This window comes from Amblyomma mixtum, chromosome 8, assembly GCF_055824585.1.
Source record: "Amblyomma mixtum isolate Tamu chromosome 8, ASM5582458v1, whole genome shotgun sequence".
NCBI lineage: Eukaryota > Metazoa > Arthropoda > Arachnida > Ixodida > Ixodidae > Amblyomma > Amblyomma mixtum.
In genome coordinates, this window is record NC_143019.1 from 67,275,136 (window position 1) to 67,289,974 (window position 14,839).

The 14,839-nt window shown below is 48.6% G+C and overlaps 1 protein-coding gene across 1 annotated transcript in view; it reads right to left on the bottom strand.

Moving 5' to 3' along the window:
- Positions 1 to 201: 201 nt before the first annotated feature.
- The window catches only part of LOC149332834 (uncharacterized), a 50,214-nt gene continuing 35,576 nt past the window's right edge, over positions 202 to 14,839 (bottom strand). Inside the window, exons 7-14 of the mRNA XM_089557569.1 lie at positions 13,650 to 13,742; positions 12,589 to 12,810; positions 7,125 to 7,207; positions 5,218 to 5,277; positions 5,093 to 5,129; positions 3,205 to 3,317; positions 2,096 to 2,302; positions 202 to 407 (exon numbers count right to left, since the gene is read on the bottom strand). Coding sequence (XP_089413695.1) covers positions 202 to 407; positions 2,096 to 2,302; positions 3,205 to 3,317; positions 5,093 to 5,129; positions 5,218 to 5,277; positions 7,125 to 7,207; positions 12,589 to 12,810; positions 13,650 to 13,742 — 1,021 coding nt within the window. The remainder of the gene's footprint in view (positions 408 to 2,095; positions 2,303 to 3,204; positions 3,318 to 5,092; positions 5,130 to 5,217; positions 5,278 to 7,124; positions 7,208 to 12,588; positions 12,811 to 13,649; positions 13,743 to 14,839) is intronic.

The following is a 14,839-nucleotide window of genomic DNA, read 5'->3' on the forward strand; positions in this document are numbered from 1 at the left end:
GTCACACCAACTAGCCCAGAAAAAGGTACTGATAAGCTCCTTAGTGAGAACCGCTCAAGCCTTTATTGTGCTGTCAAAGAATTCGCCAAAATAATTTCGCTTCAAAATACCTATGAGAGCCAGGCAGTGTGAGACGTGTTGTGGAAATATCGTAAGGTTTCGTGAAGTGCGTCAAAATGTCGCCTCCCTGTCCGAAGGCGATCACGCCAGAAGGCAGTCGGAGGCGCACTGGTCGAGGCTGCTCTTCCAGGGCTCGATGCAGATGTCGGTCCAGTTGTGACACGAGCCCAGCAGCACGTCGTAGTACCACCACAGGGAGCCTTTGAGGCTTTCCCCGCTGGCTCGCTTGCGGCTGCAGTCCACCATTCCCTCGTAGACTGTGGCGTCGCACGACCGACCCGGCGCAACTGCGGGGACGAGGAGCTCTTGAAGGGCACCGACACAAAGCTGTGTCTGAACAAGTGTCAACTTCTGGGAATTGGCGGGAAGCGGGGGATGGCGCTTTGTCAGGCATATCACTGCCTTTTCGCCATTCTCCCAGACATTTGTACCTGTCTAAATAAACTTCTTATGTATCTTCTTATCTTATCTATCTTCTTATCTTATCTACTTGTGCTAGTCGGTATAGATTCATTGCTACGAGGCAGCGCTCAAAGACGACGTACAAGAAAAGTGGATAGGGTAGCGCCTTGCTGCGTCTTTTCTGGTCCATCGTCTCTGCGCGCTGCCTCGTGGCAATGAACCTATGTGTGCGGGGATGTTGCAATACTTGCCGCAACTTAAGGCCACTCTCTATGCGGCCAGAGAATGCCTCTCCTCGGACAACGTTTGAAATCATATTAAATTATGTTCCACTCAACGCGTGCGACTGACACTTGCTGGAAGACATCCCCTTACGGCCACGAAACAAACCATATTTTTTGCTTGCATGCGAACTTTCACGTCCGTGCCCCTTCGAGTTCAAGCCAATCAGTTGGCGACGACAGATGAAGGTCAGACTGTCAAGGCTACGTTGAGTCTGAGCAATTGTAGACTGGCGGGAACTTCTGCTGTCAAAGCTACGAAAGAGGTTAGCTGTTATTCCGTAATCACTGTCAGTTGCGCTTAAAAGATGCAAGGAGCGAATACAGATTGACACAAGAACACCGAAACCCAGTGATGCTGTAATGTTGTTTGTCAAGGCTCGCGTTACTTTTATGTTGTCGGAACAGCTCCCAGTAACCTCTGCACCTCAGAACTTATCACGAACCTCTGAAAATCGTCGATACCGCAGGGTGGAAAGTAGGAGGAATGGTGGAGGCAGAGTGTCGACTACACAATCGCTTTCTGGGTGGATCAAGTCAACGCTGGGGTTTCAAAAATTCAGGGGGCCACTTTGTTGACCTAAAGTGCGGTGAGACGAAAGTCTTAAGCGCGGTGTTGCTGCTTGTGTCACTCATGCGTTGTTAAGACGTTAGGCTTTGCCTCTAAAAGTGAAACGCGACAGCGTCTTGCAACGCTGCCGGAGAGTCTATACAACGCCATCGAAGGTTCGGTTCTACGCCTTGCTCGTCAGTAAATTGGTTTTTGAGGAAAGAAAATTTATCTGTCTCTCATATCTCGGTGGACACCTAAACCTCGCCGTAACGAAAAGGGAGGAAGATGGGAGTGAACGAAAAGACCGTATTCACTAGACGCGCCTTTGTTCATTCCAAACCATCAAGCTGGCATGGCGGAGTGGTTAGCATAATCGTCTCGCACTCCGGAGACCGGGGTTCGATTCCCGAACTCGACCAATTTCCTACTCGGTTTTATGTATTTATCTGGCTTGACTAGAGAGGGTAATTAGGCTAATTGGGTGATTAAGCTATTAAATAAACTCTGTTCCACTTACTTGGAGCATCACTATACGATCCCTTTAATTGGTTGCATGGTTACTAGCCTAAGTACAATTGGCCCCGTTTGAAATTCGCGCACTGTGACGTCACGACCGTTTCGACCAATCGAAAAGCGTGACATATCTGTCGACAACTCCTGCTTACAACGATGAGGCATTAAAGGCTTCCGCCTTAAAAACCGCCGACATGCGTGATGAGGTAAGAATAGAGGGGGTCACCGGTCTCGCACTCTTGGCGGCACTCTCGGAGGCTGGCGAAGTGCAGGCGCGACCCGTTGAGGCAGGGCAGCGTGTCGGGGCTCCACTGGAGGCAGTGCTGGCCGAAGCTGGTGTTCAGGTAGTACCACTGCATGCTGGGCCTGCGCTGCTTCGGCTGACCCTGGGGACCGGGAGCGTCGCACTTCCGGAAGCGTGGAGCCGAGCACACTTTGCGAGAGAGAACAACTTTGGGTCAGTCGTAGGGAAAATCGCCGCAGCGCAGCAACGATAGGGTACGGCTACTATAAGCGAGCAAAAGCTTCGCGCCAATTCCTCCATATTAAGCGTATCCTTCGAGAATCCACATTTTTTCCAGAACGTCAGGCGTAAAGGGGAACGTATCCCTCTAGATTGTGTGGCCGAGCAGCAGAGACGAACTAGCTGTCATGCGCTACCAACTAGCCCGATCAGCCACGCAAGAAAGACGGAAGAGAAAATGCTCTTCACGCTAGAAGAAAAGTATTTACATTTATTTACTTCTTGGCGTTCAATCGAAATTTATTGTTCACGGCTACGGGCCATAGCTGCCTATAGCTGTTACTTCATAACTGGCACTTTAGAATCACCCATCCCTCAGACGTGAAGCACGATATCAAAGCTTGTACTTCTGCTTTTCTGACATCTTCGATCTCCAACGCTGAATGGCCTGATGACCTCAGCTAAAAGCACTGCTAGACTTCATATGTCAGTCACTCTATTGTTCAGTCGTACCTCGATATCGCGTTCTGAAGGCTATCTTCTGCAAAGATGTTCAGGCATATATAAATTATACACTTGGCAATGCTCATCTGTTCTATGCACTATTACATTATTACGTTCTGATAACGTGTAATGGGCCGAAAAATTCTCCCTAGCCTGCTTTTTTTTTTTCTTCAGCTAGTGGTAGCACAGCGCATCTTGTTCACAGAGCAAAATGGTGGTTTGAGCTAGTTGGTACATCTTTAAAATTTCACCAGCGCTTGTCCTTGTCTTCCTTCTCTGTTTCTTGTTCCTAGTCGCAGCGCTGGTGAAATTTTAAACTTGTTCACAGAATACGCGGGTGCGCACGGGGAGGTGAAAGTGAGGCCCACCTGGTTGCGAATACCTTTGCCTGAAGTATGCGATACTGGCGATCAGTAATACGGTCGCCAAGAAAGCCGATACTCCCATGCAGATCAGAAACGACACCGGTGTCTCCGTGGGTCTGAAACGACCAAGATCTAACGCTATAAAGCCTTATACCTAAAAGACGTTTTCGAAGCGAAAAGCTTCACTAGGCTAGTCAACAGTGATCCTCGCGTGAGCCGGAGCCCAGATTTGCCACTTCTGCGCATGCGCGAAACAGAGCGACGTCACGCGCAGCGCAGGTGGCCACCGTAGCCGCCGCCGCCGCTGACACAAACAAAAATAAAAGAAAGATGACAGAAATAAAATATCACGAATAAAAAAACAAAGACAAACAGTGCGCCAGGACACACTCATATCTCGGTGGACACCCGAACCGCGCCGTAAGGGAAGGAAAATGAAAAGAAAATTGGTTTTAGGGAAAGGAAACGACGCCTGTCTCTCTCATATCTCGGTGGATACCCAAACCACGCCGTCAGGGCCTTAAGGAAAATTAAATGAAATGAAAACTGCTTTTAAGGAAAGCAAATGCCTGTCTCTCATATCTTGGTGTACACCCGAAAGGAATGCACACCACGGTAGTGTCTAAAGCAACCTTCAAAGACAGCACGGTATTCACTACACGCGTGTCTCCTCCTCCGCCTCCGTGCAAACTTTGTTTAGCTAAGACAATACGTTTCGGAAAAGCCAGAAAGCTATACCCGAAGTGTAACAATAAGTATAACCTTAGCTAAGGCACAGCCATTTTTTTTCATAAACTCCCACCTTCCTCCCTTCCCTTAGGGCGCGGTTAAGATGTCCGCCGAGATATGTGAGACAGATACTGCGCCATTTCCTTCCATGAGAAACCAATTTACCAATTACGTACAGTTGTCCTTAACGTATCGCCTTACATACGCAAGTGCCGCGAGTGAAGCCGCTGATTAGAAGGTGTTCCTGCAGACATCCCGGTCAGGAAGTCCAGAGTCGGGTAACGTAACCGCACCAGTCAAGTTATATTTTAATACATACTTGAAAAGCTTAAGCGGCGTATGAACGCTAAAGCGTTGTCTCCCGCTTAGTAGAAATCCGGCGTTGTCGTCGGCGTTGCGAGTGAAAAATCCCCTGAGAAACAAACTAGGTCGACAACCGAAGTCACTTGACCATCTGGCCTCATCACAACCTGCCCACAGATTGTGAGAAAACTGACCACCGTGGCACGTGGCAGTTAAATTAACTATTGGTCGCGAGAGGTTCCTCAGGAAGAGCAACCTGGGTCGCATAAGGCCCACCAGGTGGCAGCACCTGACATCGCACTGCAGTGGCGCATCGCTTAACCGCTGCACCACTATGGTAAGTATGAGGACTACGGGGTCTGTGAATGTACAGTAGAGAATGAATGTACAGTAGAGAATGTACAGTAGAGAATGAGGGGTCTGTGAATGTACAGTAGAGAAGGACGAACAGCGCTGTGTTCGTCCTTCTTCTCTTACTGCTTCTTTTCTTTGGCCGTGTGCCGTTGCGCTGAAAAACTGAGTGTAAATGACCCATTCTGCATATATAACCATCAACCCGGTAACGCTACGGCGTCAAACTTTTAAGGTGAAGCTTCAGTTCCCTCAAATTTTTCTGTATGTTGGGTCCAGTGCTGCAACGTTTCATTGCTTGAGGAAATGGCATATGTTACGTTGAAATGAAGTTTATAGTGTGATTTACAGGCTAGCAAGACCGTTGAACAAAAATTAATTTGGAAACAATGTGTAATTAAATCGGAATTAGTGTGTAGTTCATGATTAATCTTCTCCTGGCATCAAGCACAGTTGGCGTGTGACATTATGCACACTCGGTGTTCCTGGGTGAGTTGAGACTACGCACCTTTCATGTCCCATTTTTTCTTCTCTGAGGAGGCTTCCTGCGCAGGATAGGAACAAAATCTGCCTATACTACGCGTCGGCTCTTTTGCGAAAAAGAAATATAAATGGGTTGAAAATTTTCCTTACCAAGCCTTGCCCAACTCTGGCTCTCCTTCATGCGTCGTAGGGCTCCCCATACCAGTTTATCTGAGGCAGGAGGGAGACAAAGGCACATTATGGAGAAGGGGTGCATCGGCGCGTGGGCGGCTTACGATGCCAGAGCACGCTGAAGAACCTCGAAGTTTTTCCAGAGCCTTTCTTCCCTTCTCGGCCCTTTCGTCTCCGTTTGAATCCTTTCCCCCAAGTCACGTCGCTAGTATACACAGAGAGAGTGGGCATTACTGCGCAGTTCCTTTCCTCACGATCACCCTATGTAGCACACGGCACGCCACAAAGGACTAACACCGTGCGAGAACTATGTGCCATGTCGCAGTCATTAGTACTGTCAAGGGCCACGATTAGTTCCTTAAAGGGCAACTGCATAGGTTTTAGAAATCGATGCGCTTAAAAATGTCGAATGTGTAAAACTTGCAGGTAAAGCATGCGAAGTCCTTTTGGGCTAGCATTTGAAATGGTGACGTGATCGCCGATTAAAATCGCGAAGGCCTTCAAGCTTCTCCGCACGCACAACGCCAAGTAGCGGGTCGCATGATGACGTCATCGAAGCCATCGGTACATTTCCAACGCATAAACGCCTGCTTTGAAGGAAAAAAACCAACGCCACAGGAGGCAAAGCCTATTGAGCGTTGTTTGGCAGCATCTAACAAGACTCGGCAAGGTGTGGCTGACGGCAGCGGTAATTTGAAATCATACCTTCCGTGACGTCACACTGAACTTCCCCGCACTAGTCCGATGCTTAGAGGAGAAGAGCGAAATTGAATCGTCGATTACGTCACTATTCTAAAGGCTAGGGCAAAAACGCTTGGCACGCTTCACCTACAGCTAACATAGACTTGAATCCTTGAATATAGCGAAATTCTCAAAAAGTGATGCAGTTACCCTTTAAGCACCCCCCTACAGATCACACTTAGTGTACCAACAGACTGGTCACTCGTTGCGAAGATTTCGTAATGCACGTAACCACATTTTTAACATTTACGGCTCATTTTATACAGCTACGCAAAGGGAAAAGGGAACCGAACAGTGTTACCACTGCACGAGTAGAAAAATGTTATCGTCTGACATTAGGAAAATTTGGAACGATGCAAACAATCATATTGGGCTTGTTATTTGCCCTCATGAAAATAGACGGGATATGAATCCGTTAGAGGATGCATGCGGAAGAGTCCTGTCAACGGAAGAGTCCTGAATATTATGGTCACATAGACGGACGCAAGAAATAAACATAGACCAATCATACTTCACGCCATAACCATAAATTCTATCAATTAGAAACAGAAAGCACTGTTTATGGATCATTTTCCTAGCAGCAGCTCGATAAATGTAGCTATTTGGAAATATTGAGAAATTTTCGGTCCTTGATGCTCCTTGAAAATCATAGCCTCGCCTTTCGTCAACTTTGACTCCTGAATTAAATTCCATGAAAAAAGGAAACTGTCCAAATGGAATACCACTGAGGTAAACAAATAGAGCGGATGCTTAGACATGGGCACATTGACTGCAGAAGTGTGGAGTGGTGGGCTAGTTGATGACACATGGCTACTACAAGGTCTAGCGCGGACAGAAGAACAGACAGATGATTATGTACTCTTCTGTTTGTTCTTGTGTCCGCGCTAAAGTGTTTAGTAGCAAAGTGACGCATTGACCTGGACGTGAAGACATACAAGTTTATATCCATCGACGTAGGGGCATAGAGACAGACACATAGACGCATAGAGACTGGTACGTAAACTGGACATAGAGACAGAAGCTTGCCCGCAGGGAGGTTCCTTTCCTGTACAGAGATCGTTACGGGTGCCCAAGCGAAGGCCGCGAAATACATGTCGTACAGCCGCGAATGTTCGCGCGAAAGTTGAAGATAGAATAATGCTTACAAACAGATTGCTTTTCTTCCTTGGGCAAGGCGCCGTCGCCTTTCATGGCTGCTGCTTCTCGATCTTCTTCTTCTATCTCGTGACTGCCCGTGAAAAAAATCGCGTGCTACGTTTGTGCAATTCTGCTACCAAGCAAGCCTGTGCCTCCCGATTCTGTGCCTCCCGAACGACACAGAGTCGTTGTTTGCTAGCGCCTGGATTTTTCATAATGAATGTTTACCAACTAGCTCAGCTTTCCGCCCTGTTACAACCTCTCTATACCATGCACTACATTTAAATGTGTTAGTTTGAGTAGGAGCCTGTGATGAGGAATGCAGTCACATGCTTTAGAAAATCAAGAAATAATGCGTCAACTTGATAACCAGCGTCAGCATATGATAGCAAGTCATTAATATAAATTAGCTGGCGAGTTGTGTTTCACACGAGTAGCCCTTACAAAATTCATGTTGATATTTGAAGATAACGTTATGCTCTTATAAAAAAAAAGATGGCTTGAGAGTGAATTGCAAGCTCGAATAATTTACAGATACAACTGGTAAGACAGAAGCGACGATAGCTTTAAGAGGTGAAGCCTTCGCGATGTGCCTGTCATAATGGTACACAGCCGCTGTAGTGCGATCTCACTGATGCCTTTACATCGAGTTTTGTGTCATTCTTTCAAGGCTGTGTTTGCAAAGCCTTACACAACTCTCTGCAGACGACTCTGCGTCATCTAGCTGGTGGTTTCCTCGAATATTTCTAGAGGCGGCGGCACGGATTCAAGGAAGATAGATCGAAACATGGCCATTTCCGGTCTGGTGTCGTTGCTTCCTTTCAGCCAATGGGATAATTTTATTGCCAACGCCACATCTTTCCCGCCGAGGCTTGTAATGCTGACGCATTAAAATCCAGATTGTGCGAGACGAATTTCCCATTAGGTACCTCAGCGCGTGTCACTGCCACTATGCTAACAAACTGTACGTACGCATGAACCCATATCTTCGGGAAACTGCTGCGCTTGGCCGCGGTGAGATGTTTTGACTGTAATGAACCGAGGCAGCATGGTCAAACAGTGGCATCGCCAGTGTGTTTCTGGTCTTTTCTGGACGGGGTAAAAGGCACCATTTTGCTTACCGTTTCAACGCAGAGGAGAAGTGCACAAGGCCGGCGGAAAGCTTGTACCCATTCGAAAACCGGTGGACACCCGGCGGACATATAGAATTCAACACCTGACGCCACGCGTAGAAGGTAGGGGCTCAGGTAGGCGCTTCCAGCGCCAGTTTTGTGTTCATCCTTGTCTGTTCGCGCTGCTTCTCTTTATTCCTTTTTATTATGCTCAGCCACTGTGTATATGTAGCTCTCTGGGAATAAGCGATGTGTTCAAAGATATGCTTCGTGTTCTCTGTTCCGCTCGCAAAATTTCAGCTCTGAGGATATCACACTGCTACAATGCCAACAAGGGATCGGCTTAAGCTCCGGGAGCCATGGAATAGTTTACATAATAACGAGACAAAATCGTTACGAGTGTGTTTATTGCCGAGTGATTCTCCCCGTTCCGCTGCCAGCGATTTAGTAGAGCAACGTGGATATAGATGAGTTAAAACACGAGTGGGCCTAAGCCCCCCGCAGGTGTCGTCAGTAGGCGGAGGAGTGAAGGCACACTGCAGAATGAAGCGATAGGTGCAAGAGGCAGGTCAGCCGTGAGTGGCGCTGCGTACGGTGCTGAAGCTGCGGCGCGGCTTGCACCGCTTAGCACACTCCTCGTAGGTGACGAATGCCGGCCGCACGCAGACGTTTGTCCAGTCGCGACAGGCTTGTGCGCGTGGGTCGTAGAACCACCAGAGACCGGCTCCCTCTTCCTCCGGCTCTTTACTCGAAGAACAGTTGGCAACCGGAAGTGTCCGCAAGTGATGTGTGCACCGTGTTTTCGGTACGTCTGCGCACAACAGGCATGCAGATTAGAACACATCGCGGGTCTAGATCTCATTGAACATCACATGGTAAGTGAAATAAATGGACATCATGTGGTAGGCGAGGACACATACCCACAACTGCGCTCTGTCCTCTCTGCGTCCTCGTCTGCAATCCCTTTGATTCCATGATGTCTGACAAAAACCAACTAGCCCAGCAACACACCCTGTTTAAATAAAAGGAATCTGGCCCGAATCGGGGCACCTGTTCGATATACTTTTACTGCGATTGCAGAACCCGTGGAATTTGGAGAAAATGCTGGCGTCGTCCTGTGCGAAACCTCGCAAGCCTCGAGAAGCGCCACCCAACCCACTCACGCTCACCCTCCAAAGGGCCTGCCTCTGCTGGAAGGCCAGGCAGCAGTGGAAGGGAAAAAAAATACGGTGCGGTCATAAGGCAGTTTGATTTGATCACTGAAGGCAATTTACCAATATCCCTCAAGATATCAGAGCTGCATCTTACTGGTACTCGAAGAAATATGGAAGGTAACGAAAAGGGCTCAACTTAAACTGAGGCAGCGAGCTACCGGAAAGGAAATGGCAGATGCAACGTTGAGAGGCTCGAGAAAGAGAGAGAGAGAGATAATGAGAGAGGGAACGGCAGGGATGTTAACCAGAAAGGTTTCCGGTTGGCTACCTGCACTGGGGAAGGGAATGAGGGGATAAAAAGGGAAGAGAGAAGAAACGAGAGACAAAGTCACAATCTAGCAAGCAAGGCAGTCTCTCGGAGAAGACAAAACAGTGCCTTGTGAGCCTTGATGATAGTCGGCTTTGTGGCCACGGACCGAGGATCTTGGCCTCTGTGAAAGGACGGGGATAATCGTAAAATGTTGGGCAGATTCGGTTCACAGATCACCAGAATGGGAAGCGGTTGTGTCTGAAATCCGGCACTGGAGCCCGCGGGCATTCCACTGAAAAATGAAAGCTCGCTTGACTTTCTTCAGAAAAGAGGCTCGAGGAAAGAAAAGTGGTTCAGGGAAAGTGACATCCTAGTCGAAATGAAGGGGGAGATATGGGATTGTGCAAAGCATGTAATGCGAAGACCAGGTAACCGGTGTTCCTTAAGGGTAACAGTCTGGGTTCCAAGCGAAGGCAAGCCTAGTGGCGGTGGCAGAAAGTGAGTTGGGTGGATGAATTGATGATGGGGGGCTAAGGCGGCCGCAGCTAGAAGAGGAGCGGGTTAACTGGAGAGGCTCAGGAGAGGCCTTTGCCCTGCACAGGGCGTAGTCAGGCTGATGATGAGCTGGATGTACCGTCAGTGATTACTTGATGCGTGGACCCTAAACCACGCCTTTACTGGGGCTTCACATAGACGACAGAATTTTGTGGAGAGTGAAGGAGCCCGGAGGCGGATGATGCTTCTTGAGGCCAAAGGTGGGGTGGGGAGGTTTGCCACTGCTCCTTGGAATTAGATTTCACAGAAGCGCTTTTTTGTTCCGCTGCTGGGTGGGCTTCTTCTGGGTGGGAAGAGTTGGGTGGGTGGCTGGTGCCGCTGGAGGGCCAAGGTGGGCGGGGGTGATGCGGGAAAACGTAACGAGAGTGGTGCAATATTACAATAAGCTAAACAATTGCTTTCGTAAACAATTACCTGTTCAGAATACGCGCTTATCCAGAATTTGTGGGCGTGCACGGTGCAAGCGCTTTCGACGCGAACCCGTATCGCTATGTTATGCTCTCTGGCCGAGCTGCATTGCGCTGACATTACCAGCTGCGCTTGGAGAAAACGCCGGCGTCTTCTGTGTGAAGCCTAGTTGGGCGAAGCCTCCATAGGCACCACCCACCTTCCGTCACCTTCAAGCCATGTCTCCCGTGGGACGGTTCGCAGTTATCGCATTAACTAGACCAAAAGCACCTAATAATCGAGGGCCAATAAAACGGCTATCGCAGCTTTCTCATATCATGTTTCCTCGCCGTCCTGGGAGTTTTTTCGGTGCTGCGGATTTTTCGCGATTTGTTAGACAAGTGGGCAGCGTTTTGTTGGCGGCGCCATTCCGCTCTCCGAGCTTTCAGTTACCCGAAGAAGACAAGCAAGGTAGACCAGCTTTCACACTTTCCCCGAGGAAACATTTTGTTTTATCCCTACGAGGTTAGAAGCACGGCCAGTGGAAGTAAAAAGTACAAGTAGAGCGAGTTGGGAGAGGTGGTGGTGACGCATTACAACAAACAGCGCTCGTCAGGTGCCCTTCTTTTTGTCTTTGTGTTATTGTGCTGTTTGTAGCAGTATAAGTAAGGAGTGCTTTAATATCCTGTTACGTCGGGCTCCTCCGTTTTCTAGAATTAATACGGCCGGAAAAATACACAGACAAGATAGAAAGAGAAAAAGCAGACGAAGAAAAACAGGAATGGAATAAAGAAAGCCGTAATGAATCGTGTCTCCATGTTTCGTCGTTGTTTGTTGTCGTTCCTTTGGCGTTGTTGTCACATAACATGTCGCTCAGCTTGTTCCAAGTGCAGTAGCTGATGGAAATGAAGAGCGGAGCTGGGCGGAATGCGTGCAGTGCTGCGGCCTACATCTCTCCAAATCCCCTTGTGCCCTTCAAGTGTGTGGATGGTCACTTAGGTACAGGGGTCAACCGAGTAGGAGACAGGAACACAGGTAAAAACAGAGGAACAACTATCGCAGCTGATATGTGTCTGTATGCCTGTTCGTGCCGCCCTCACCCTGTGCTGAGTCACAAAGGCCCATGGACGCACTAATACCTAACCTCATGTATTGTGAGTTTAGTTTATGCGCATGGGCGAATCAGATGCGGTGGTAAGACCACGGGATATGGTGACGAGTTGAAAGTTGAAAGTTTATTTCTCCCCACATACTACAGTGGAAAAAGGGGACACTATGCAAAAAGCTGCATAATGCAGCTTGAAGTAGCACCCAGTGCCGCATGAATACAACGACAGCAGTGTATTTCGCGAACATCAGGCTTAAGATGAGCTTAGTATCCCCATCAAAACAAAGAACGAAAAAGGACAACAACAGTGTAACCCTGACCGCGTACACAACAACAGAGATGCACATAAATAATAGCAACAATATACAATACAATACGCCAAACCTATTTACAATGATGCCACAATAAATTCGAAAATGCGCATGACAGATAATAACTGCTTGTTTGAGATGTTTTGTATACAAACATTATTTGCTGCCAATGTGTTAAGGCATTTTCGTAGGTTATAGGATAAGGACTGTTTACGATACAAGGTACGGCAAAAGGGTAGAAGCCAAGGTCAAATACATCGGGTATTGTACACCGGTGTGTATTCATGTAAATTGAAGACTGCAAGGAACAGTTTATTATTCGTTTTAACTACATTATTGTAGGCACATAATGATATGAACGGGTGAAATATATCAACAGACAAAATACCATATAGTAAAAGCATGGTTTGGAACTTTCACCATTAAACCCTGAGCATCGTTTAAAGAGGACCTTTATTTTCGGTTCTTAGTTGACGCGAACAAGTGAGCCTGGGCTCCCCGTTCGATAGCCCAGTGTTGGGCGTGATTCGCATACCTCCGTCGCAGTGTCCCAGGCACTCCTCGAGGCTCGCGAAGTGCGCCCGGGAGCCGCGCAGGCAGAGGGACTCCGGCGTCCACTCGAGGCATGCGGAGGCAGCGCGCAGGAAGTACCAGGGCCGAGAGACGCCGTCTGCCGCCGTCCACTCCTCGAGACGGGGCGTCGTAGGGAAGCTCTCGTCCGCCAGGCACTTGTGAAACACCGGCTCCTCGAGACACACTGCGCGCGCAGCGGGCGTTTTCGTTGAGTGCTTAGCGTCGTTCGTTTGGGACTTGCAATGCAAAGATGGGGACATTCGCAGTAACTGTGCACGAGCGACAGACGGTATGCGAAATCCGCGCCGCCATCCCTTAACGCTCTAAGAACTGTCGTCGCGAGATGCCCTATTACAACCGGCGCCGTGGCCATCCGTGGCCACTTCGGTCGCAAAAAAATAAATAAAAATAAGGCATGCACACACTTTGTGACAACTTTAGAGAGCCAAAGTGCCCTCTAAATTTTGTTTAATCACACGGAGCTGTTAATAGTACTGACAGCAAATTTTGCGCAGAAAATTCTGTAAGGCGCAGCTTTTGCTCAAGTTGGCGCAGTGCCACTGAACTCACGTAGAGCGAACTCCGCTTAAACTTCATAGAACTCTCCAAACTCCGTTGAACCTGTAAAGTCTGAACGGAATCACGAACCACCTTTGCAGGTTGATGGTGTTCGAAACTGGCTTTGCCCCCGAAAGGACACAGCGGGGTTTGCGGAGCCTCTTCCAAGCCCACACCCCTGAAGAAGCCGGGCGCCGGGCCGGGGGTGGCTTGTACCCATTTTTACCGGTGGGTGTCCGGCGGTGGGTTTCGAACCAACCACCTCCCGCAGCCGAGGCGGACGACCAAGCCTCTAGGCCACGACTGCGCAAAAGTTTTACTTCCCTGGCAGCCTCGGCATAAAACTGCTGCCGCGAGATACCATTGCATGGATGTCCTGCAGACAGGCCAGGCCGAACCAACCAAACTCGCCTAAAGAGAAAACTCGCGTCAGCACGAGACGGTGGTCAGGTGAGGGAGACTCACCCGGCGGCAGAGTGGTCACGTGGTGCGAAGGCAGTTCGGCGCTCGTCGTCGTGGTGTCGGCCTCGACCGCCACTCGAGGGCGCGCTGGCTCCCCTGGAGACGACGGAATAAAGCTCTACGAGTGCACATCAAGGGTAACCACAGCGTCACAAAATCCTGTCCGGGCCTAGCACTCATTGCATCGAACCATAATGTGCTGCATCTCACGAGCTGGTGGTTGGTATGGTCATGGCTGCTGATAGCTTGGCTGCTGGCTCCGCGCTGCTGCTAGTAGCATCCACCTTAGTTTCGCTATGGATGGACAGCAGATATAAAGTTGGCACTACTCTATATATGCACTGAAAAATAAGAATGGGTTGGAGTGCATATGGCAGGTTACCTTTGCATACTTATTGCAGGTATGCAGGTTACCTGTGCATATGGCAGGTCATTTCACATAGCTCTTTGCGTCTGAATAAACTGATAGAAGCTGTAACACTACGTAATTCCGGATCCGTTTCTTTTCTTTTTCAAATTATATAACTGTCTCTTTATATTACACATTCTTTTTATTACTGTAGAAGAGAGAAGCCTACAATGAAAGGCAGAGAATTTAGCCGGCGCTGCGGTTCTCGGAGAGAAAAACCGTCTACCCCTTCCGGCTCTGGCTGATCTTATTGGTTAGAGAGGTAAATTTCTGAGCTTTCGGTTCCTAAATATGGAGCTGGGACGATTCACCGGTTAAAAACTCGCTGAAGCATCTTCTCTCACTCTGCATTGTTTAGCAAAAGGGCATAAAAAATGAAAATTAAATACTAGTACCACTGCTGGCAGCGTACGCCTAGAGATGCATACCTTCCGTCAAAAGTATACGGTCCAAGGGGTCTGCTTGTGAGGCCTGCTGTACGTCTTGTTATGCATCCTCAGCGACCATAACCTCTCGAGAGAGGAATGGCTTCGCGTCCTCAATTCTCCGAAGTTTTGGATTGCTATATGTGCTAAGGAGCCCCGCTAAAGAGCTCAGAAGGAAACCATTTGGGCTGCATACTTTTGAGGGGGGCTGTGCGTTTCTGAACTGGTCGCAGCGACATAGAAGTGGACACATCAAATGTTAGCCCATATCATCTTCTCCAAAATTGTTTGCCTGCAGTCACTAGCTGTGAATGGCACTGTGTCATGAACTAATGAGTGGTAATTGATTATTGTGAAAG